The 24,517-nt window shown below is 33.8% G+C and overlaps 1 protein-coding gene and 1 pseudogene across 2 annotated transcripts in view; one reads left to right on the top strand and one right to left on the bottom strand.

The window, feature by feature from the left end:
• Positions 1-6,875, top strand: part of CTDP1 (CTD phosphatase subunit 1) — a 155,624-nt gene extending 148,749 nt beyond the window's left edge. For both annotated transcript variants that reach the window (XM_074204321.1, XM_074204319.1), the window contains exon 13: positions 5,828-6,875. In XM_074204321.1, coding sequence (XP_074060422.1) covers positions 5,828-5,969 — 142 coding nt within the window. In that variant the 3' untranslated portion in view covers positions 5,970-6,875. The remainder of the gene's footprint in view (positions 1-5,827) is intronic.
• On the bottom strand, positions 1,632-2,563 carry LOC141500835 (ATP synthase F(1) complex subunit gamma, mitochondrial-like; annotated as a pseudogene).
• Positions 6,876-24,517: the final 17,642 nt, after the last annotated feature.

The following is a 24,517-nucleotide window of genomic DNA, read 5'->3' on the forward strand; positions in this document are numbered from 1 at the left end:
GCAACTTGATCTATAATGCTTATAGTTATTATAGGTAAATCTTCAGTGGAGAAGAAGGCCTGAATCACTTTCTCCAAAAAAGCCAACAGGTAGTTAGTTATAAGCCATCCCCTAAAGTCTCCTAGAGATATCTATGAAAATTTCCCCCAAAGCCCTAGAAATCTCCTGATTCTTCTAATTTATTTCATTAAAGATAAGAAAAGAAATATAAAAGAGTAATTTGTGTAATCCTATTAATTGTACTTTTAAGCGATTCATTACTCATTGAGGTTAATCTAATTTAGAAATCTTTATTTTGTGATACCTATAACTGATTAAATAAGATACTTTTAATTCTTTCACCATTTAGTCAGGAACTTTATCCCTAGCCATGCCATTATTTGTATAGGAAAATCAAAATTAACTCATAATACCTTCAAAAGGGGAGGAGTGAGGACCCTCACCCCAAACATGTAGACTACCTATAGTTTTGTTTAAATTTTTTTGGGGAGGCCGGCTAGGTGTTGCAGCAGATAGAGCGCCAGCCCTGGAGTCAGGCATACCTGAGTTCAAATCCAGCCCCAGACACTTAATAATTTCCTAGCTGTGCAGCCTTGAGCAAGCCATTTGCCTTGTAAAAAACTAAAAAAAAAAAATTATAAAATTTTTTCACAACATTTTATTATTCAAACATCTGTGTTTTTTGTTTGTTTTCTGAAGCTGATCTTTACAATTCCATAGAGGAGTCAAAACTTTTTTCCTGAATACAAAATGCAATTGTTTCTAAGGACAGAAAGGAATATTTTCTTAAAATTTATACAGATAAATATTTTTAGTTACATAGAATGTCTCCATTTTTAAAATAACAATGACTTTTGTAAAAAAATTTCTTAATCCATTAGATATAACATAGAAGGAAAATAATTATTCACATTTAATTTGGAAGGAAAAGAAAAAAGTGGTGGGGAATTATTTTCATTGAATTTATATGACTAATGAATGGAAGAACTTAGGCAATCATTACTTAAATTATATTTCTTTCTACTAGGAATTTAAGTTAGCCTAAAGAAGTAAAAGTTGATATTCACCCATTTTGGGGTCAGGTTAAGCAAAAAAATATTTCAGATCAGAAAATTGTTTTCAGGCTTAGTAGTAGTGCAGTAGATTGTAGTAGAATTTGGTGGAGATGTTTGCATCTTAATGATTGGAACAAAAAAGTTCTAAAGAAATTTGTTTTATGTGATAAGCTGAAGACTAATAGCTTACTTATACACATTTAGAGAAAAAAATATTAGCAAGGGCTTTTTTGTGTTTGTGTGTGTATGTGTGAGTGTAGAGCTGTCAGTTTTTCTTTTTCTTCTGCATATGATATTATAGGATATAACAATTTAATCATATTTAGGTGGACCTTTTGGGAGGTGACAGGACAATAGATCAAGAGTCAAAAGAGTGTGAGCAGATATAGGTAGATTGTGCTCTGTTCTAATGGGAGTGGGGGCTGTGGGCACCTACATCAGTAAGTTCACAGATCTATTGAACATTTTTTTCACATAATTTGTTTATTGTAAGATAATTTACGAATATTTTGTCATCCTTGTACATAATAAGAATTCTTCTGACAAACCAAGGTAGGCTAAACTAATTAGCTTGCTTCATATTTCATGTCTTTACCTCTTGAATTTGGATAAAACTTGGATCCATTAGTTGAGAGCTGCAGCACCAGAGATGATTTCAATCAACTCCTTTGTGATGACAGCTTGGCGAGTACAGTTAAATGTCAAAGTCAACTTATCAATCATCTCAGAGGCATTCTTGCTGGCATTGTCCATAGCTGTCATTCTTGCACTCTGCTCACTGGTGGTAGACTCCTTTAGAGTGTAGTAGATGATGTTTGCCAGACTATACTCTTGATAGTTTTGCAACACAATCAGCATCAGTGTCATCAAAAATACTCATACTCTCAGCACTTGCAATGGTATTTAGGGAAAAGATGGGTTTTTCTTCTGTCTTATAACCGACCTAAGTCGATTAAAGATAATAGATCCTTCATCAAACTCATATCCAGGAATTTAGTAGTTCAAGGGTAATGATAGATGCATCTCCAAAGGTAGGGGGTTTCCTCTCCACTTCTTTAAATGTCACCAAAAAGTGGTCAGAGTGAGTCCTATTAGGTATGTCTCTGATTTTGTCACCAACTCCAACAATCATAACTTCCTTTCCAGCTGCTGTGAGAGTAACAACCTCATTTTTTATTAGTTTAGCAACTGAGGAATGGATAGCACCACAGAGGCCTCAATATGAGGATACACCAATAATGAGGTGTTTCTTCATGTCTTCTGCAGCCTTAATATCAGCTTTTTCATAAAGAGCCAAAGATCCAACTCCATATATTCTGGCTGATTTCAGCTCTCTTTCAACTCGAGCATATTTTGCAGCTGCCACCATTTTCATAGACTTGGTAATTTTCTGGATGTTTAAAGTTGCCATATTTCTGACTTGTATCCATTGTGGCTGCAAAGCCCAGGCGTAGGGGCCGGCGAGGGCAGCTCAGCAGAACATGGTGGCTCCAGCCCTGCTGAAGGTTGGGCAGCTGAACATTTCTAAAAGTACTATTTAGTGAATTTGCATTTTCTTAGAAGATTAAAATAGTATGAAATTGATTCTGCAGACTGCTTGTCTTTTAATTTGCTGATTGAAATGTTGGTTTAGAAACATAATTATAATTTGTTTAAATAAAAAAATACTTCAAACTGCCTTTGAAATTTCTTCAGTAGTGACCAGTAATTAAGTTGAATAACATTTGCGAATCCTTATAATCTAACTTTCTTTTTAATTCACTATTTAATACAGAAATGTTATGTTAGGTGATTATTTTTAATGACCCTCCAAGGAAATATTAACTTTCTGATTAAATATCTCAACAGTTTAAGTCACTAGTTAGGATTAACGCATAACAGATTGTATTTTTTGATCTAGAAGTTGGCAAATCTTTATATGGTAATGAAATAGTATTTTGGGTTGATATTGAAATGAATGAATTTGTGGTGGCCAAGGGCCAGTTAGTCTATATCGTGTAGATGCTGTCAAATCCATTTTCATTTTGAAATCTTAAAACTGCCAGAAGAAAGTCACTATGATCACCCTGCCTCTTGTTATTGTCTGTCCTGTTGAAATCTGCCCCATCTCCATGACTCCGACTGAAATGCTTCTCTGTGTGATGCCACTGTCTTCCTTTCTCATCAAGCTTCTATATATCTCTTATGGCACTTATTAAATACTATCTATCTTTAACATATTGATTTGTATGCCTTTTTATTGAATTACTTGAAAGCAGACATCAATCCTTGTTCATCTGTGTATCTGCCACAGCATATATTGATAGCTAACACACCTGTGCTTTAAGATTTGCAAAACACTTCACATATAGTATTTCATGCAGACTTAACAGCAATCCTCTAAATTAGGACATATTATTATTCCCATTTTACAGATGAAGTAACTCAGGCTAATAGAGGTTATCACTTGCTCAGGGTAACAGTATCTGAGGCAAAATTAATTTAAAATAGTGCCACACACACACACACACATATATATGTGTGTGTGTGTCTATATGGACATATATGTATATTTAGTTACCCCTTCCATATCATAAGGTTAGGAGCATGGCACTCCTGTGATTTGGGAAATTTGCATAAATTTTTTTGGACCTACTGGAGAAGTCTAAATTTTTTGTTTTTCTTCTATAGGGTATTTACATTACTTTATTATAAAATTTGGGTTGTATTCTATATTATCACATATGTATTTATGCATTTCTAAGTTTCTAAACTTTTTTTGCTGGCCTTCGTATGTTGTCTGTGTTTTCCACAAAACTCCAAAAGTCCCATTTAATTTCTTATGCTGACCCACAATAAAGTGAAAACCATGATGGGAAAAGTCACCATGTGTAAGGGAGAGCTGTATATCTGTTAAATAGATGCTCGTATTTCAGTACTCTTGTGCCTTAAAGTAGCAGGTAAACCATCACTTTGCAATTTATTGTATTTGTGGTCAGCAGGAGTCATCAAAGTTATTTGGCTGTGTGAGAAAGGTATGGAATATATTTTCTCAATTGATAATAATTTGAGAGTAGCTTTCAGCTTAGTCTTTGAAGTTTTAAAGAATCTACTTTATGGGAAAAAGGCTACAACAGGGCCTTGTGTGATTACTGAACAGTAGTCTCACCTGTCCATGTATCTTCACTTCCTACCCTATAAATAACTCAATTATACTAGCACATTTTGAATGATTAATAAATGTCAAATGTTTTTGTGAACAAATAAACAGTTGTCATTTCATCAAAAGTTGAAATGCTTTCAGCTACTGAAGGCATATCTTTGCTGTGACAGATGCTACAACTAGTGCCATTTTTACTTCTAGTATTGCATATTATAATTACAGTGTTAACAGTTACATTTTTATTACAATTTATCATGAATTGTTAATTCAAGATAACATAAAAGAGATATATATTGCAAAGTAAATTCTTAAATCATTCATATAATCACTAAAATTGTAAATTACCATAAGATAAATATGCCTTATTACCTGTTAAGCTGAAAAACAACCTTATTATGGTGCAAATTCACAATGGCGCAGAATGCCATGCATGGTATTGTTAACTTTACACATTAAATTACTATCTAGGCCAAAAAAAACCAAATAGTAATGACTATTATGAGAAGGGGGCCTGGATCGTTTCCCTTCTTTCTTAAAATAAATCCAAAAACACTGTTATCATGAGACATTGAGCTGTTTAACTTTTCTACTCAGATTATGTCATTTCAAGGTTTTATAACTCTTAAGTTTAAGGCCAGTCAATCATGACTTTTTGAAAAAAGAGACCTGCATTTGTGCTGTGAACATCAGATCTGTTACATGAAGGAATAGGTTATCAGTTTTTTTTTTCATTTCCCAGTTTGCAAAATATCCTTATGTGCCTCACTTTGACTTGGTTTCCCAAATGCCTACACATGAGAACTCCATTTTAAAAGCCTCTAAAGCTTATAATTTAGAACTCACCCAAGAAGAGTGCTTGCATTCCCAAATTCATAACATGACTACCAAAGAGGAAAGAGTCTCAGCACTCATGAGGAGTCAGATTTCTTCTTTAGTGCCCATTGTATATAAAAAGTAATAACCCACATTGGTAGAGTGTGCATTTTCAGTACTCATTTCCTCCTTCCCTTTCTCCTTTTCCTTAGTCCAGACACATTTCTTTCACCAAGTCTTCCAGATAAGATGTAAAACTTGTTTTCAAGAGTGCTGACTTGTGTTAGAATAGTAAGCCTATGGCCATAGAATAAAATAAAGCTTAGAATTACTTCCTGGATTCTAAAATTAATTGCCTAAGTGGTTTTAAATATTCTTAGAATCATAGATTTTGATTACATCCATGGAAGTTACATTGATATTTTGGTGTAGTGTGAAGATTATTCTGGATTCTTGCCATTATTATCCTAAGCTCTGCCAGCTGCGAAGACTCTAGAATGAACCTAGGCATGGATTATTATTCAAAATCCAATTCATTTGCATTGGAAAAACTCATCCTTAGGTTGACTGTAGAATGACAAAGCTTTGAAGCAACAAGATTCTCCAGGATAGACCATCTGCTAGATCGTTAGTGATCAAGATAGATGAAAGAAAGGAGTATCCTCAACAGATTTTGTAATATTGCTAGAACTGATAAATTTTTTTCCTTTTTAATAAACTGATTTTTAAAGTAACTATACATTAAAAGCACAAGTTGTGTGATGCAATATTAATGCACATCTGTAATCTCACTCACCCCTTTTTAATATATTTATAGAGGCCACAAGCGGAAGCTGAATGAGGACGATGCTGCCAGTGAATCTAGTAAAGAGTCCAGTAATGAAGATGAGGAGGGAAGCAGCTCAGAGGCAGATGAAATGGCAGCTGCACTTGAAGCTGAATTGAATGACTTCATGTGACATCTGGAAGGGAGGAGGATTTGTAATTATGTTTTATTTCTTGCAACAGATCACAGACTTCAAATGAGCCCTGTATGGTAGCACTCAGTTTATTTTTTTTCTCCCTCAGTGCCAGTATGTATATTTTGTAAATCAACACAAAAAGGCGACACATTATTTTACACAATCAGAAATAGGTGTTTTTAAGGTGTTTTACTACAGTCAAAGTATACTTTTTTAAATAGCAAAAGTGTTAAAAGGGGAAAAGGGGAACTAGTGTGCAATGCCAAAGAAGTGTTGAATTTTACAGAATATATAGTAGTAGGAGGGTTTGTGATTTATTGACACATTGCAGGGTTGGTTTTTTTTCTTTTAATACCACATCACATGATTTGGGGTAAAAGATTTCAGGGGAACAGACAAGATAAGAGGAATGATATAGCAAGAATCTGATCTAGTTATGCTTTTTCACAGCTAAAACTATCAAAAATATGAAAAGGATTTTAAAATACAAAACAATTTATATTTGTATAGAAACTGAAAATATGATATGCAGGCTTAATGAACTCTGCACTTGACATCCATGTCACTTGCTTCTGAAAGAATACATAATGATCAAATTTCCTATTTTTAAGTTACTTTCTAAAATAGTTGGGCTCTTTAAAAGACTATTGTTTAGATTTTAAACTTTGCTTCTGTGTAACCTGGAATTTTAGCACAGTGTATGTGCTCTGCCATCCTGTACTGCCATGAGGAACTTAATTCACGCCTTTGTTTTCTTCATAAAAGGAATGAGTGCTAGTTTATCTTAGATAGAATTTTATTTCTTTGGCTGAGAGATCTGATGTAAAGTTTTTGTATATTCTATTTCATATTTGACCCACCGAACAGATTTTTCTTTCATTTAATAAAGATGCATTTTGTAAATTCCCTTCTCTTTTGTGAATTGAAGTAATATGAGCATTTTATAAAATTCTTTGATTAGATGCAATTCATATACCTATTACTTAAGAAGTAACTTTATTTTAGAATGGTCTGCTTTTCTAACAGAGTAGCAGTGTTGTTTAAAGACTTGTTCTGTGTAGATGTCATTTTATTTTATTTTGATCATAAAACTGCTTCATATAATTAAACAATAATTCATTGAAAAAGTTTTTAAGTTATAGTTTAAAGATTTCACAGTCTTTCCACTTATTTTCAATGGGGAGCTTACCTCAACATATCAAAAAATTTCAGAGGATGATATAATTGGATTTTTGAAAATATCTAAAGATATCAGAAGTAGAATAAAACTAAGTTTGTTCCATATAGGTTTTTATGATCAACATTATCTTTAACTAGCATGAGGAAAAATTAACTAATAGGTGTTTCCATTAAGATGGAAAAATCCTACAACTAGGGTTTTCAGGCCTGTTGCACATTTCTTAACCTACTGAGTTGGCCCTTAATTGTTTTTTTTTGTTTGTTTGTTTTTTAAGTTTTTGCAAGGCAAATAAGGTTAAGTGGCTTGCCCAAGGCCACACAGCTAGCTAATTATTAAGTGTCTGAGACCGGATTTGAACCCAGGTACTCCTGACTCCAGGGCCGGTGCTTTATCCACTGCACCACCTAGCCACCCCATGACCCTTAATTGTTAAGGCAGACTTTGAATATCCTTATCCATTTTTTAGATCTACCATAAAATCTCAAAGTGTTAAATTACTCACTAAAAGGCATTTGAGTACTTTCCCGGAAGTTGAAAGCAATATTATACTTCATCTTTACTCAGAAATTAATGAGAGTATTTACTGTAAATTATGGATAAGCTTGGATGGAAGAATGATCATTAGGAGCTAGATGTGGTGTGAACCCAGGTCCTCTGACTTCAAAGCCAGAGCTAGATTGTTCTCCATTAATATGGTAGTATCCATCTGAATGAATGAGGTCAAAGACCCATTACGGTCTTAAATGAGTTTTTTGTTTCAATTTATTTGATAGAATGACTTATCTGGAACCCAATTTTAGAGTCTACAACCAGATGTTTATACAACTTGGCTCAGTGAAAATAATTTTGAATGCTGATCAATTCTGGTGTTTGTTGTATTTATTTGCCTAGGAACTTCATTGTTAATGAAGCATAGAAGACCAAGTCAATAAAGTAGTGTTAGGGATTGGGGGATATCAGAGTTTGATAAATGTATTGAAAATATAGTTCAATTTCTTAGAGACTTCTCTATTACTGTTCTGCCCACCATTTCACAGAAAGCATTAACTTGGCATCAGTTGCGGAGCAGATTTCCCTTCTGTCTGTTTTCTTGGGTAACTGACTTACTTCAGGATAGGAGAGCCACTTGGAAATAAAATAAAATGAAAGGCTACTTTAAAAAAAAACTAAGATGATCAAAGAACAACCTTAGAAAGACCTTCATTCTTTTCATTAAACACTGGTTCAGAATTTGTAAACAATACCAAAACATTTATAGTGAAAGTCTTAATCTCATTAGATGCATTATTGTTACTCCTTTATTGTGTATACTTTTACCACAGCAGTAATAGAATCTACATCTGGTTTTCAAAACCCATTAGAGATTTTCCATTCTAATAAGTAGAAACAAAACAAAACAAAAAAGCCTCTGTGATCAAATTAAGAGAAATAACTCCCTCTTTAGTGGAGAAATAGTCAAATCTGGATCTGGAGTCAGAAGACCTGGGCTCAGCTGCTAGACTAGCAACTTAATCCCTTTGTGACCTCAGTCAAGTCACATTTCTAGGTAGTCTCCTCACCTGTAAAATGAGATGAATGTAAAATGAAAAGAAAGAGTGTGTCACAGTGGTTACCTCCTGAATGAGAGGCATTGGACTTAGGGTATAGGAATAGACATGGATAAATAGGTTGATTGGTTAATTTAGTCAGGTTCACATAGGAGTTTGTTTTGCTTAATTGCATATTTGTTACAAGAGTTTTGTTTTTCTTTTTCAGTGAGGGAAGAGGGATTTTGATTGGGGGGGGAGAATTTTAAAAAAATTTGTTAGGAATCACAGAACCTGAGGTCGAGTTCCAACTCTGCCATTCTGTAGATCCTTGAGAAAATCCCTAACCTTTCCAATCTTCAATTTTCTTATTTATAAAATAAGAAGATAGGACTAAATGTATGATTCCATGACCAGTCCCTTGCTGCTCTAAATTTGTGATTCCTCTACTATAGATTATAACTCTTCCATATAGTTTTATTCTGAGCAGTTCCTTGTCCATGCCTTTTTATGAATCCTCACATGGATTAATGATTAAAAATAGCAAGATTGTGAGTGAATTTGGCATATTGAAGGTATTCTGTTGTTTTTTAATCATATTATGGGTGCCATTGCAACACAACCTATCCTTGTCTAACTTATTACATTATAAACTTATCCTCTTTTCCAGTCATGCATGTTTTAAGCAATGTCTTGTGATAAATTTCAAGCATGAATGGCAATATATTGATGTGTCACAGCATACTTGTGCCCCCTTTGTGACTTTCCATTTCACTTTGAGTTCTGTGCAATTATGATTCTATTGAGATTGTGCTATATTCTGTGTTTTGCAGTGATACTTTGTTTGCAGATATATTATAGCAACCAAAATATGGCAGGGTTGAAAAGATGGTCTTTTGCAACAAGAACTTATGATCATCTGGCAGTGCACCATCCAGAATCCAACCGTGTGTGTGTGTGTGTGTGTGTGTGTGTACACACACACAGGTCAGACCTTTGAATGATTGTATCTCAATGAGGAATCACTGTAATCAGAGTTTGATGCAGTCAGAGTAATGGTATTGACAGTCCTGGCTAAGAAGAAGACAAGGCAGAAATAGAATTGTGAATATGGCAGAACTTTTTTAGAAGCAGAGGTTCTTAACCAGAGGTCTTTGAATAGATTTCAGGAAGTCTGTGAACTTAGATGGAGGGGATGACATCTTTATTTTTCCTAATTTCTAAGTGAAATGTAACATTTTCTTTCTTAGGGGCAGGAAACAGTCTAAGAAGAGCACACACACACACACACACACAAACACACACACACACACACACAACGCAGAGTATCATCTTCCTAAGCTCAATAGGTGGTTAACCCTGATTTTGGTTGCTGATTCATTCATTAAAATTGATTTCTTTAAAAAATAACATTGCAGCTTGAAGTAATAGAAAATTTACTTGTCATACAGTATTCTATATTAAACAATTTAGATCTTGAGCAGTAGAGTTACTATCATTGAGTATATTGGAGACCATTAGCCTTGGAGCAAGAAAATATGCAATTTCAACTTAATATTACAAAAATTTCATAAAAATTTGTTATATATTTATGCACAATACTTATTAATAGAGTATTTTTAGGAAAAGTAAAGAGCAGAACAGTGGCCAAAAATAGAATTGAAAATGTAGGCAAAATAAAATTTGGCAGAATCCAGATCAGCACTGGAAGTTTTGTTCTAAGTTTGGTTACCACCTATAATCTGTTTTCCTATAGTCTCTTAATTTTTTTCTTCTTGAACTTCTACACGTTTTCTTAAATGGGAAAAACCCAGAAAAGACTAAACCAGAAAAAATGTTATTTCTTAATAATTTCAATTTAATTAGAAAGAATTTTTAATATGCTTCCATATTCCTATTCTGAAACCTTTTTAATATGCTTCTATACTCCCATACCAAAATATGTAGTTTTTTTTCTTTCAAGCTTATTTATTTAAATAAAAATTTAAAAAGTAAATAAAGGGTTAGTGACTAAACAAAAAAATAGCAAGGATATGAGTGAATTTAAAAATATATTTCCCAGGATAATTTAAGTGTTGATTTAAAGGAGTAGGTACATGAATTAGTCTTCTCAAATATGATTGTTCCTTCATGGTGAATCTGATAAAATTAAAGGGATTTCTACCACTAGAGGGCATCATTTAATATTCTCTGATTAAAGAGGAAATTAACAAAATAAATTTTAAGATTCAGTATCTTTTAGTTTATTTTTTCTTTATTTTTAGCAGTCTTTTCTTTTTAAATTTGGGAGTACAAGCTCTCTCTCCTACTCTCTTCTCCACCTGACAAGGCAATCAATATGATAATCAATTATACATGTAAAATCATGAAAAACTTATTTCCATACTAACCATATTGAAAAAACAAAATGATAAAATTATATTCAACTTGCTTTCAATTTAGTTCATCAGGTTTCTCTTTGGAGATGGATAATCTTTTGATCATGAGTCCTTTGGAATTACCTTCTTTCCACAGTAAATCATTACATTGATTTTTTTTTCTGTGCATATGATCTAGTTCTCACTTCAGTTCACTTCACATCAGTTCATCTAGGTCTTGCTGTGTTTTTCTGAAATACTCTCCTTGTCATTTCTTTTTTGAGGGGGGGGGAAGAGGTTAAGGTCACACAGCTAGGTCATTATTAAGTGTCTGAGGTCAAATTTGAACTCAGGTCCTCTTGTCTTCAGGGCCAATACTCTATCCACTGTGCCACCTAGCTGACCCCTTCCTCATTATTTCTTACAGTACAATAGTACTGCATCAAAATTGTATGCCACAACTTGTCCAGGCATTCCCAGATTAATAAATATACCCTTGATTTCCAATTCTTTGCCACCACAAAAAGAGCTGCTGCTAGTATATTTGTTCATATAAGTCCTTTTCCTTTTCCTTTGATCAAAGATTGAAATATCTCGAAGAAAATGGAGGAATTTTTTTTAATGTTTCTGAGCAGGGAGGCTGAAAGTTGCAGTGATACTTTGTTTTAATTTGCTAAAATATGATGAAGTCTGGGGTTTTAATTTATTTTAAAAAATTAATTTCCAAATTTCCAGTATTTTTAGATTTTTTTTATTCAGTTTCTCAAATATTGAGATTTATCTTTTTTAGAAAAATTTGCCTTTGTTCCCCATACCAGATTTCTCTGAATAGCATAGCAGTACATAACCCAGTAATATTAGATGCTTTTTGGTCAACTGGAGCTTTTCTATCTGTTACAGATATCATGACCACTTGATATGATTACTAACCCCAGAATTACTTGTGAAGAGGTTAAATTATACTCCTATACCTCTACCTAAAAGAGCTTATATAAGGGGGTACTTTAATGGAGCAAGAAGAAACAAGAAATTCAGCATCCTGTTTTCTCTTGCCAGCTCTGCCACATAACTGAGACCTCTATCATCTCTGTTTCCTTCTTGGAGAAATAAAATGCCCGAGTCACCAGTTGAAATGACAGACTATGAAAGAGAGTAAATTGCCTTGATGAGTAACCAAAAAAAAAAGTTAAATGAGAGACATAGAATTAGAAAGAAGGAAAATTTTCAAAAATTACTTGGACAGTGACTATGACAGACTGGTTCAATTTATTAGCAGTTAGCACTATTGGAAAAAATGTGACTGATCCAGTCTAAATTTTTAACTTGGAGTTATATAACATTGTAATGGCACAGATAACATCATACCTTGGAATATCATATTTCATTCTTTGTTAAACTGATTGATCTCCAGTAAAATCACAAACACATGTTTGTCCATTTGCAATTATCTATAGTGGAGTGTGTACGTAATTATCCTTATCATTATCATGTTTTTTAACTAGTTTTGACAACACCCATTTACTTAGGTACTTTGTTGATATTATTTTATTTAACCCTTGAAATTATTTATATACAGTCCACTGCACCAAAAAAAACCTCAACTTTTTTTATGTCATGGACCCTACTAAGAAACTGATGAGGCCTGTGAACTCCTCTAATATATTTAAATGAATAAAATATATAGGTTTACAGAGGAAACCAATTATGTTGAAATCCAAATGTCCAATAGTTCACAGATTCCAGTTTAAGGAAATCTGTTTTAAATCAAACCAATCACTAAGGAAAGGGAACTTGAGGAAAATAGCTTTGCCTAACACAATTTACAATATGGTTATAGAAGAAGAGAGTACATATTCAGTAGCCACTTTAATTCCCAAGCCAGGTCTTTGTAAATGTTATTTACAGAGAAGGAAACTGAATTCCAGAGCATTTAAATGACTTGCTTAAAGTTATAGGTAGTAAAGTTCCAACATTGGAATCTAGTTCTTGAAATTCTAAATTCAGTGATATTTCTATTGTACCATTCTGCATCCCCTTCCCTCAAGAAGACAGGTATGTATTTCCAATATCTGTAAGTAGGATTAAGAGTTCTTAAATTAGGGGGTTTTCCGCCCATTTATCAAATTAAAGAGGAGGAGGAGGAGGAGTGCAGGAATTCTTAGCCTTTTTAGTGTTGACTGCACCTTTGACAATCTAGTGGAAGGGGTCTAGAAGAATGGACAAATCAAAAAAAAAGAACTCCACTTGATGGTGGCAGGGAAGCTTTAGATATATACCAAGATGAAGAGAAGACAAACAAAGCAGCAGAGTAAAACATAGCTTGGGTAAAAATTAATTTAGAATTCCTGTAAAAGATGAAGAGTTTTTAAAAAACTTGAGGGGAAAAAAGTGAAAAAGAAATGAGATCTTTAGAAAAAAGATTTGGGAATTAACATTTTGGCATAAAAGGTATAAAACTCCTGAAAGGTAGAACAGGAACAGAGCTCAACTTCACAATACTGTTCAAATTGAAGCAATAGAATGGAAAAATGAGCAAAGAACCTGACCGAAAAAAATCTACCATGATGACAAGGAAGATGAAGACCCAAAACTCAGTTGACAGCAAATCAAAATAGCTACCAGCAAAGAAAAGTTTATTGAGCAAAAAGTCCCCAAAAAAGAATTTCTGAAGAGCTAGAAAATGATTTTCAGTATGAAGTAGGAGTGGTAGAGGAAAAATTAGTTAAAGACATGAGCAAAGGAAAAAAAAGGAATAAAATCATTTACTTGGTAAAAGAAGCACAAAAAAATAACATTAAAAAAAATTTGGGAGGCAGCTAGGTGGTGTAGTGGATTGAGCACTGGCCCTGGAGTCAAGAGGACCTGATTTCAAATGTGGACACAGATAATTACCTAGCTCTAAGACCTTGGCAAGTCACTTAACCCCGTTGCCATGTTAAAAAAAAATTGACCAAAAAGAAGAAATATAAAAATTAACTAGTGAAAATAACTCCTTAATGGCAAAGTATTGGACATGGAAAAAATGCCCATGATTTGGGAAATGACTAAATAATTTGTGGCATATAAATGTAATGGTATACTATTGTGCTGTAAGAAATACTGAACATAAGGATTTTAGGAAAAAATTGGAAAGAATCTGATTGAAATGAGCGGAACCAGGAGAACATCGTTCACACTACTAACAGCATTAAACACAGCTATGAATGACTTGGCTATTACCTAGCAATATAATGATCCAAGGAAATTCTAAAAGACTCATAAAAATACTAAAAAAAAAGGGGACAAAAAGAAAATGCTGTTCATAGCCAGAGAAAGAACTGATGGAGTCTGAATGCAAATCAAAGCATGCTATTTTTCATGATTTGCTTTTGATTGTTTTCATTGTCTTTTTTCAAAACATGACTAATATGGAAATGTGTTTTACATGATTGCACATATGTAATCTAAATCAAATTGTTTGCCATCTTAGGAAGGGAAAAAGTTGGGGGTGAGGAAAAGAGGGAGAAAAAGTCAAAAGAATGAAAGACTGGAGCAGAATATATTATGCTTCAGCTGAAGAGAAAAAGGCAGGGGTAGCAATCCTCATCTCAGACAAAGCAGCTGCAAAAACAGATCTCATTAAAAGAGATAAGGAAGGAAACCATATCCTCCTAAAAGGTATGAAGCAATTTAAATACTAAATATGTTTACACCAAGCAGTAAAACATCCAAATTCTTAGAGGACAAGCTGAATGAGTTACAGGAAGATAGAGACAGCAAAACTACTGATGGGAGACCTCAACCTCCCTCTCTCAGAATTAGATAGTTCTAACCATAAAATAAACAAGAAGGAAGTTAAGGAGGTAAATAGAATGTTAGAAAATTTAGATATAATAGGCCTTTGGAAAAAATTGAACAGGGATAGATAGGAATATATCTTTTTTTTCTGCAGTATGTGGCACCTACACAAAAATTGACCATATACTAGGCTATAAAAACCTCATAACTCAAATGCAGAAAGGCAGAAATATTGAATACGTCAGACCATAATGCAATAAAAATCATGTGCAATAATGGGCCATGGAGAGATAGATCGATCTAAAACTTATTGGAAACTAACCTCATTTTAAAGAATGAATGGATCAAACAACAAATCATAGAATTAAAATGGCAATAACGAGACAACATACCAAAACTTATGCGATACAGCCAAAGCAGTTATTACAAGCTATATCTCTAAACTTTTTTAGTTTTATGCTTAGTTCATTCATTTCCTCTTACATGAGTAAAATAAAGAAATGAATGAATGAATTAAGCATGTAACTAAAAATTAAAGGAGAAATTAAATTATTAAGAAATTAAATCAAATCAAATAAAACTAAGAGTTGGTTTTATGGAAAAAACCAATAACATAGATAAATATTTGGTTAATTTGATAAAAAATAAAACCAAATTACTAGTAAGAAAAATAAAAAGGTGTACTCACCACCAATGAGGAGGAAATTAAAGCAATAATTTGGAACTATTTTGCTCAACTGTATGTCAATAAACTTGATAATCTAAGTGAATATTTACAAAAATATAAATTGGCCACATTTAAATGAAGAGGAAATTAAATACCTAAATAACCCCATCTCAGAAAAACAAATTCAACAAGCCATCAGTGAGATCAGATAAATTCACAATTGAATTCTATCAAACATTCAAAGAACAATTGGTTCCAATTTGATACAAAGTTTTTGGAAAAATAAGTGAAGACAGAACCCTGCCTAATTCCTTCTATGACACCAATATGGTGCTGATACTTAAACCAGGAAGAGTCAAAACAGTGAAAGGAAATTACAGACTAATTTCTCTAATGAATATGGATGCAAAAAATCTTAAAATATTAGCAAGCAACAATTACAGCAAGTTATCACTAGGATAAAACACTATGACCAAGCAGGATTTATTCCAGGAATGCAGGGTTGGTTCAATATTAGGAAACTGTCAGTATAATTGACTATATCAGTAACAAACTAACAGAAATCATTTGATTATCTCTAGATTCTAAAAAAGCCTATAACAAAACATAGCATTCATTCCTACTAAAAACACTGGAGAGTATAATGTATTGTTCGTTAAAATGATAAGCAATATCTATCTGAAATCATCAACAAGCATTATAAGCAGGATAAGCTTGAAGCATTCCCAATAAGCTCAGGGGTGAAACACGGATGCCCATTATCATCACTGCTATTCAATATTGTATTAGGAATGTTAGCTTCAGCAATAAGAGAAGAAAAAGAAATTGAAGGAATTAGAACTGGGAAGGAAGAAACAAAACTCTCTTTGCAGTATACCTAGGGAATCCCCCCCCAAAAAAAAATCTAAAAAATTATTGGAAACAAATAGCAACTTAAGCAAATTCGCAGGGTATAAAATAAATCCTCAGCATTTCTATATATTTCTAACAAGATATAGCAGCAAGAGTTAGAGAAATTCCATTTAAAATCACTTCAGACAACATAAAATACTTGGGAGTCTACCAGGTAGACTCAGAAACTCTGAAAACAACCATAAAATACTTTTCACACAGATCTAAATAACTGGGCAAATATCAACTGCTGTTGGATAGGTCAAGTCAATATAATAAAAATGACAATTCTACCTAAATTAAACTATTTAGTGCCATACCAATCAAGCTTCCAAAAATTTGGTGAGCTAGAAAAATTGTAACAAAATTCATATGGAGAAACAAAGTCAAGGATGTCTAGGGATTTAATGAAAAAAATGCAAAAGAAGACATTTTAGTCTTACCAGATCTAAAATTATAAAGCAACAGTCATCAAAACTGTCTGGTTCTGGCTAAGAAATAGATTGGTGGATCAGTGGAATAGATTAGGTGCAAAAGAGAAAGCAGGAAATAATCTGCTGTTTGATAAACCCAAAGAATCCAGCTTCAGGATAAGAACCCACTCTCCAATAAAAACTGCTGGGTAAACTGGAAGATTGAAGTTTGACAGAAACTAGGATTAGACTAACATCTCACACCCTATGCCAAGATAAAATCAAAATGGGTGCAAGATTTAGACATTAAACAATATTATGAGGGGCAGCTAGGTGGTGCAGTGGATAGAGCACCAGCCCTGGAGTCAGGAGTACCTGAGTTCAAATACGACTTCAGACACTTAATAATTGCCTAGCTGTGTGACCTTGGGAAAGCCACTTAACCCCATAGCCTTAAATGAATAAAATTTTAAAAAAGCAAAAAACCCCACAATATTATAAGCAACTTAGGAAAACAAGGAATAATTTTCCTGTCAGATCTGTGGAAAGGGGTGCAGTTTATGGCCAAGGAAGAGATAGAGAACATTATAAAAAACAAACTGGATGATTTTGATTACATTAAATTAAAAAGCTTTTGCACAAACAGTAGTAAATTGGGAAATTTTTACAGCTAGTGTTTCTGACAATTCATTTCTAAAATATATAAACTGAGTCAAATTCATAGTCATGTGAAAATTTTCTCTAAATCATTACTGATTAGAGAAATACAAATTAAAACATCTCTGAAGTTCCACCTCATACCTCTCAGTTTGGCCAATATGACCAGAAAGGATCATGATCAATGTTGGAAGTGATGTGGGAAATCTGGGACACTAATGCATTGTTGGTAGAGCTGTGAATGTATCCAACCCTTCTGGAGAGCAATTTGGAATCATGCCCAAAGGGCAATAAAAATGTATATATCCTTTGATCTAGCAATACCACTACTGGGTCTATATTCTGAAGAGATCATGAAAAAGGGTAAAAACCCTCACATGTACAAAAATATTCATAGCTACTCTTGTTTGTAGTAGCAAAGAATCAGAAATCAAGGGGATGTCCATCAATTGGTGAATGGCTAAACAAATAGTGGTATATCTATGTGATGGAACACTATTGTTCTTTTAGAAATCAGGAAAGAATGGGATTTCAAAGAAGTTTAGAAAGACTTGCATGAATTGATACTGAGATGAATAGAACCAGAAGAACACTGAACACCTTACCAACAATGTGTAGTGATGATCAACCTTGAATTTGCCCACTCCATCAGTGCAAAAATCAGGGACAATTTGGGGGGATCTGTGATGGAGAATACCATCATTACCTAAGGAAAGGTCTGTGGAGTTTGAACGGAGACCAAAGATTATTATCCTCAGTTAAAAAAAAAAGTTACCTTAAGTATTGCATAATTTTGCTATCCCTAATATTTTCTCTCTTCTTTAAGGATATATTTTTTTTCTCTCAATACATTCAATATTGATCCATGCATAACATGGAAACAATGGAAAGTCTATCAGGTTTCCTTCTGTTGGGGTGGGGAGGGGGAGAGAAAGGGAGGGAAACCTTGCAAAACCTTGAAAAAAACATGATTGGTAGAGCACTAGCTCTGGAGTCAGGAAGACCTGAGTTCAAATCTGGCCTCAGACACTTAATAATTACCTAGCTTGTGTGACTTTGGGCAAGTCACTTAACTCCATTGCCTTGTAAAAAAGCCAAAAACAAAAAAAAATGATTGGTAGACACTACTATTGTATATAATGGGAAAGCAAAGAAAATATATTTTAAAAAGTCAAAATAATGGAGAAAGAAGAAAATGTGAAATGTTGGGAAAACAATTGACTATATATAGATGAAGGATAGATAATTTAAGAATACCTGAACTACTTGAAAGCTAGGATCAAAGAAAGGGCTAAGACATCATATTTCAAGATATTATCAAGGAAAACTTCCCTGATTCCATAAAACCAGAAGGTAAAATGGAAATTGAAATAATTCATCAATCACCCAAAAGAATTCTCAAACTGAAAACTTCCAGGAATATTATATACAAATTCCCGACCTCCCAGGTCAAAGAGAAAATGCTTCAAGCAGCCAGAAAGAAACCATACAAACACCATGGAGCCAGAGTCTTTATCACACAATATTTAGCAGCTTCCATGTTAAACAAAGGATGAAAATATTGATGCTTGGGAAAGCAAAAGAGCTGGGATTACATTCGAGAATAGCCTATCTAAGCAAAACTGAGTATAATCTTTCAAGGGAAAAATGGATGCTTGAAGAAAATAGAGGAATTTCAAGCATTCTAATGAAAAGACCAGGACTAAATAAAAAATTTGATTTTCTTAAACAGGACTCAAGGTAAACATGAGAGAGAAATCATATGGGACACAGAAAGGTTAAATGTTTATCTTTCTATATGAGATGACACACGTAACTTCTAAGAACTTTATCATTATTTGGGGCAATTAGTAGAATTCTACATGGAAAGAAGGCATGGGAGTGAGTTAAATATGTTGAATGATACTAAAAAAAAAGGCTAGAAAGAAAGATGCCACAAGAGAAAGGAAAGGAAAAATACAAAGAGGCATGCAAGGAAGAGCTTTTACAGTAGAGAAGAAAATCAAGGTTAGGGTGGTTTAAGGCTGGCAATGCTTGAACCTCACATCTCAATTGCTTCAAAAAAAGAAAGATTGTGTGTAAACAAAAGGCAAAAGGATGGAGGGAAGTGCATAGTTAGTAATCATATCTGTGAATATAATCAGGAGGAACTCATCCATAAAAACAGATCTGGGTAGCAAAATAGATTAGAAACCAGAATCCAACAATATGTTTTTTTTATTAAAGATATTATTGAGTTTTACAATTTTCTCCCAATCTTGCTTCCTTCCCCCCACCCCCGCCCCACAGATAGCACTCCGTCAGTCTTTACTTTGTTTCCATGTTGTACCTTGATCCAAATTGGGTGTGATGAGAGAGAAATCATATCCTTAAAGAGAACAGAATTCTCAGACATAACCAGATCAGACAATAAGATATCTGGTTTTTTTTCCCCCAAATTAAAGGGAATAGTCCTTGTATTTTGTTCAAACTCCACAGCTCCTTATCTGGATATACCATCTGTATCCAGCCCAAAATTGTTCCCAATTGTTGCAATGATGGAATGAGCAAGTCCTTCAAGGTTGAACATCACTCCCATGTTGCTGTTAGGGTGTACAGTGTTTTTCTGGTTCTGCTCATCTCACTCAGCATCAGCTCATGCAAATCCTGCCAGGTTTCCCTGAAATCCCATCCCTCCTGGTTTCTAATAGAATAATAGTGTTCCATGACATACATATACCACAGTTTGCTAAACCATTCCCCAATTGAAGGACATTTACTGGATTTCCAAATCTTTGCCACCACAAACAGGGCTGCTATAAATATTTTTGTACAAGTAATGTTTCTACCCTTTTTCCTCATCTCTTCATGGTATAGACCCAGTAGTGGTATTGCTGGGTCAAAGGGTATGCACATTTTTGTTGCCCTTTGGGCATAGTTCCAAATAGCTCTCCAGAAGGGTTGGATGAGTTCACAGCTCCACCAACAGTGTAATAGTGTCCCAGATTTCCCACATCCCTTCCGACAATGATCATTATCCTTCCTGGTCATACTGGCCAATCTGAGAGGTGTGAGGTGGTAGCTCAGAGAAGCTTTAATTTAGATTTCTCTAATAATTAATGATTTAGAACATTTTTTCATATGGCTATGGATTGCTTTGATCTCCTCATCTGTAAATCGCCTTTGCATATCCTTTGACCATTTGTCAATTGGGGAATGGCTTTTTGTTTTAAAAATATGACTCAGTTCTCTGTATATTTTAGAAATGAGTCCTTTGTCAGAATCATTAATTGTAAAGATTGTTTCCCAATTTACTACTTTTCTTTTGATCTTGATTACATTGGTTTTATCTGTGCAAAAGCTTTTAAATTTAATGTAATCGAAATCATCTAATTGGTTTTTAGTGATGTTTTCCAACTCTTCCTTAGTCATAAACTGTTCCCCTTTCCATAGATCTGACAGGTAGACTAGTCCTTGATCTTCTAATTTGCTTATAGTATTGCTTTTTATGTCTAAGTCCTGTAACCATTTGGATCTTATCTTGGTAAAGGGTATGAGGTGTTGGTCTAATCTAAGTTTCTTCCATACTAACTTCCAATTATCCCAGCAGTTTTTATCAAAGAGGGAGTTTTTATCCAAGTGGCCAGACTCTGGGTTTATCAAACAGCAGATTACTATAATCCTCTCCTGCTTTTACACCTAGTCTATTCCACTGGTCCACCACTCTATTTCTTAGCCAATACCAAACAGTTTTGATGACTGATGCTTTATAATATAATTTTAGATTGGGTAGTGCAAAGCCACCTTCGTTTGCATTTTTTTTTTCATTAAGCTCCTGGCAATTCTTGACTTTTTATTTCTCCATGTGAATTTACTTACAATTTTTTTCTAACTCAAAGTAATTTTTTGGAATTTTGATTGGTAGGGCACTAAACAGATAGTTTAGTTTTGGTAGAATTGTCATTTTTATTATATTAGCTCTCCCTGTCCATGAGCAGTTGATATTTGCCCAGTTATTTAAATCTGATTTAATTTGTGTGAGAAGTGTTTTATAATTGTTTTCAAAAAGATTCTGAGTCTGTCTTGGCAAATAGACTCCCAAATATTTTACACTGTCTGAGGTTACTTTGAATGGTATTTCACTTTCTAGCTCTTCCTGCTGTTTCTTGCTAGACATATATAGAAAAATTGAGGATTTATGGGGGTTTATTTTATAACCTGCAACTTTGCTAAAATTGCTAATTGTTTCCAGTAGTTTTTTAGATGATTTCTTGGGATTCTCTAGGTAGACCATCATGTCATCTGCAAAGAGGGAGAGTTTTGTCTCTTCCTTCCCAATTCTAATTCCTTCAATTTCTTTTTCTTCTCTAATTGCTGATGCTAACATTTTTAATACGATATTGAATAGTAGTGGTGATAATGGGCACCCTTGTTTCATCCCTGATCTTATTGGGAGTGCCTCTAGCCTCTCTCCATTGAATATAAAGCTTGTTGATGGTTTCAGATAGATAGATACTGCTAATTATTTTATGGAACAGTCCATTTATTCCTACACTTTCTAGTATTTTTAATAGGAATGGATGCTGTATTTTGTCAAAAGGTTTTTCAGCATCTATTGATATGATCATTTGATTTCTGATAGGTTTGTTGTTGATATAATTGAGTATACTTACGGTTTTCCTAATATGGAACCAAACCTGCATTCCTGGAATAAATTCTACTTGAGCATAATGTATTATCCTAGTGATGACTTGTTGTAGTCGTTTTGCTAAGATTTTATTTAGGATTTTTGCATCTATATTCATGAGGGAAATAGGTCTATAATTTTCTTTCTCTGTTTTAACTCTCCTGGTTTAGGTAGCAGTACCATATTGGTTTCATAGAAAGAGTTTGGCAGAGTTCCATCTTTCCCTATTTTTCCAAAGAGTTTATATAGGATTGGAACCAATTGTTCCTTAAGTGTTCGGTAGAATTCACTTGTGAATCCATCAGGCCCTGGAGATTTTTTTAGAGAATTCAATAATGGCTTGTTGAATTTCTTTTTTCTGAGATAGGGTTGTTTAGGTATTTAATCTCTTCTTCATTTAACCTGGGCAACTTATATTTTTGTAAATATTCATCCATTTCACTTAGATTATCAAATTTATTGGCATAGAGTTGGGCAAAATAATTTCAAATTATTCTTTAATTTCCTCCTCATTGGTGGTGAGTTCACCTTTTTCATTTATAATACTAGCAATTTGGTTTTCTTCTTTCTTTTTTTTAATCAAATTGACCAGAGGTTTATCAATTTTATTGTTTTTTTTCATAATACCAACTTTTGGTTTTATTTATTAATTCAATAGTTTTTTTGCTTTTGATTTTATTTCTCCTTTAATTTTTAAAATTTCTAATTTGGTATTTGATTGGGGATTTTTGATTTGTTCTTTCTCTAATTTTTTTAGTTGCATGTTTAGTTCATTAATTTCGTCTTTCTCCAATTTATTCATATAAGCATTTAGAGCTATAATATATCCCCTGAGAGTCGCTTTGAATGAATCCCATAGGTTTTGGTATGTTGCTTCATTATTATCATTATCTAGGATAAAATGGTTAATTCTTTCTATAATTTGTTTTTTTGGTCCACTCATTTTTTAAAATGAGGTTATTCAGTTTCCAATTTGTTCTGGGTCTATATCTCCTTGGCCCAGTATTGCATATGACTTTTATTGCATTGTGATCTGAGAAAGATGTATTCACTATTTCTGCCTTTCTGCAGTTGATCATTAGGTTTTTATGTCCTAGTATATGGTCAATTTTTGTATAAGTTCCATGTACTGCAGAGAAAAAGGTATATTCCTTTCTATCCCCATTCAGATTCCTCCATAAGTCTACCTTATCTAATTTTTCTAACAATCTATTTACCTCCCTAATTTCTTTCTTGTTTGTTTTATGATTCGATTTACCTAGATCTGATAGCGGGAGGTTGAGGTTTCCTACTAGTAGAGTTTTGCTGTCTATGTCTTCCTGTAATTCTTTTAGCTTCTCCTCTAAGAATTTGGGTGCTGTCCCACTGGGTGCATATACATTCAAGATTGAAATGACTATTGTCTATGGTACCTTTCAGGAGGATAAAGTTTCCTTCCTTATCTCTTTTAAAGCTATTTTTTTTTTTTGCTGCTTTGTCTGAGATAAGGATTGCTACCCCTGCTTTTTTTTTACTTCAGCTGAAGCAAAATATATTTTGCTCCTACCTTTACTCTATATGTATCTCTCTGCTTCAACTGAGTTTCTTGTAAGCAGCATATTGTAGGATTCTGGTTTTTAATCCACTCTGCTATTTGCTTACGTTTTAAGGGAGAGTTCATCCCATTCACATTGAAGGTTATGATTACTAATTCTTTATTGCCCTCTGTGCTATCTTCCCTCTGTTTGTGTTTTTCCCTCTTTCCCCCCTTTATCCATATTCCCCAGTATTTTGTTTCTGAAAACCACCCCTTCAGTGTGTTTGCCCTCCTATATCACACCCTCCCCTTTCTTTCCCCTTTCCCTTTTTCCCTTTTCCCTTCTCTTCCTTTTGTTATTTCCCCTTATTTCCTCCACTCCCCTTCCCTTTCTCCGTCCCCCCTCCCCTTTTCCCCTTTTAATACTTGAAAGGTTAGATGTTTTATAAGTTAACTGAGTATGTATAGGTTGACTTTAAGCCAAGTCTGATGAGAAGAAGATTCAGGTGTTTCTCATCTGCTCCCTTCTTCCCCTCTATTACCATAGGTTTTTTGTACCTCTTCATGTAATGAGATTTGTCCCATTCAATCCCCTCCCTCCTCCTGTCTCTTTCCTGTCCCCCTTTTTAGGGAGGTAGTGTATTTTTTTAGATCATTCTATCTAGGTCATAGAAAATTCTGAGTGTCTATCCCTTCTAGTTCAGTATAGTCTATCAAATAGAGTCAAAATTCCTGAGAGTTATTAGAGTCTTTCTCCCAAGTGGGGTTAAAGCCAGTTACATCCCATTAGATAGCAGTCTCATGGATAGGTCATGGATGTCCATCATTTCTGGCTAGGTATATTCTCTCTGTAAGAGTTACATTTCTCAGGTTTTATGAGAGTCTCTTCCCCCCG

This window comes from Macrotis lagotis, chromosome X (assembly GCF_037893015.1).
Source record: "Macrotis lagotis isolate mMagLag1 chromosome X, bilby.v1.9.chrom.fasta, whole genome shotgun sequence".
Classification (NCBI taxonomy): domain Eukaryota; kingdom Metazoa; phylum Chordata; class Mammalia; order Peramelemorphia; family Peramelidae; genus Macrotis; species Macrotis lagotis.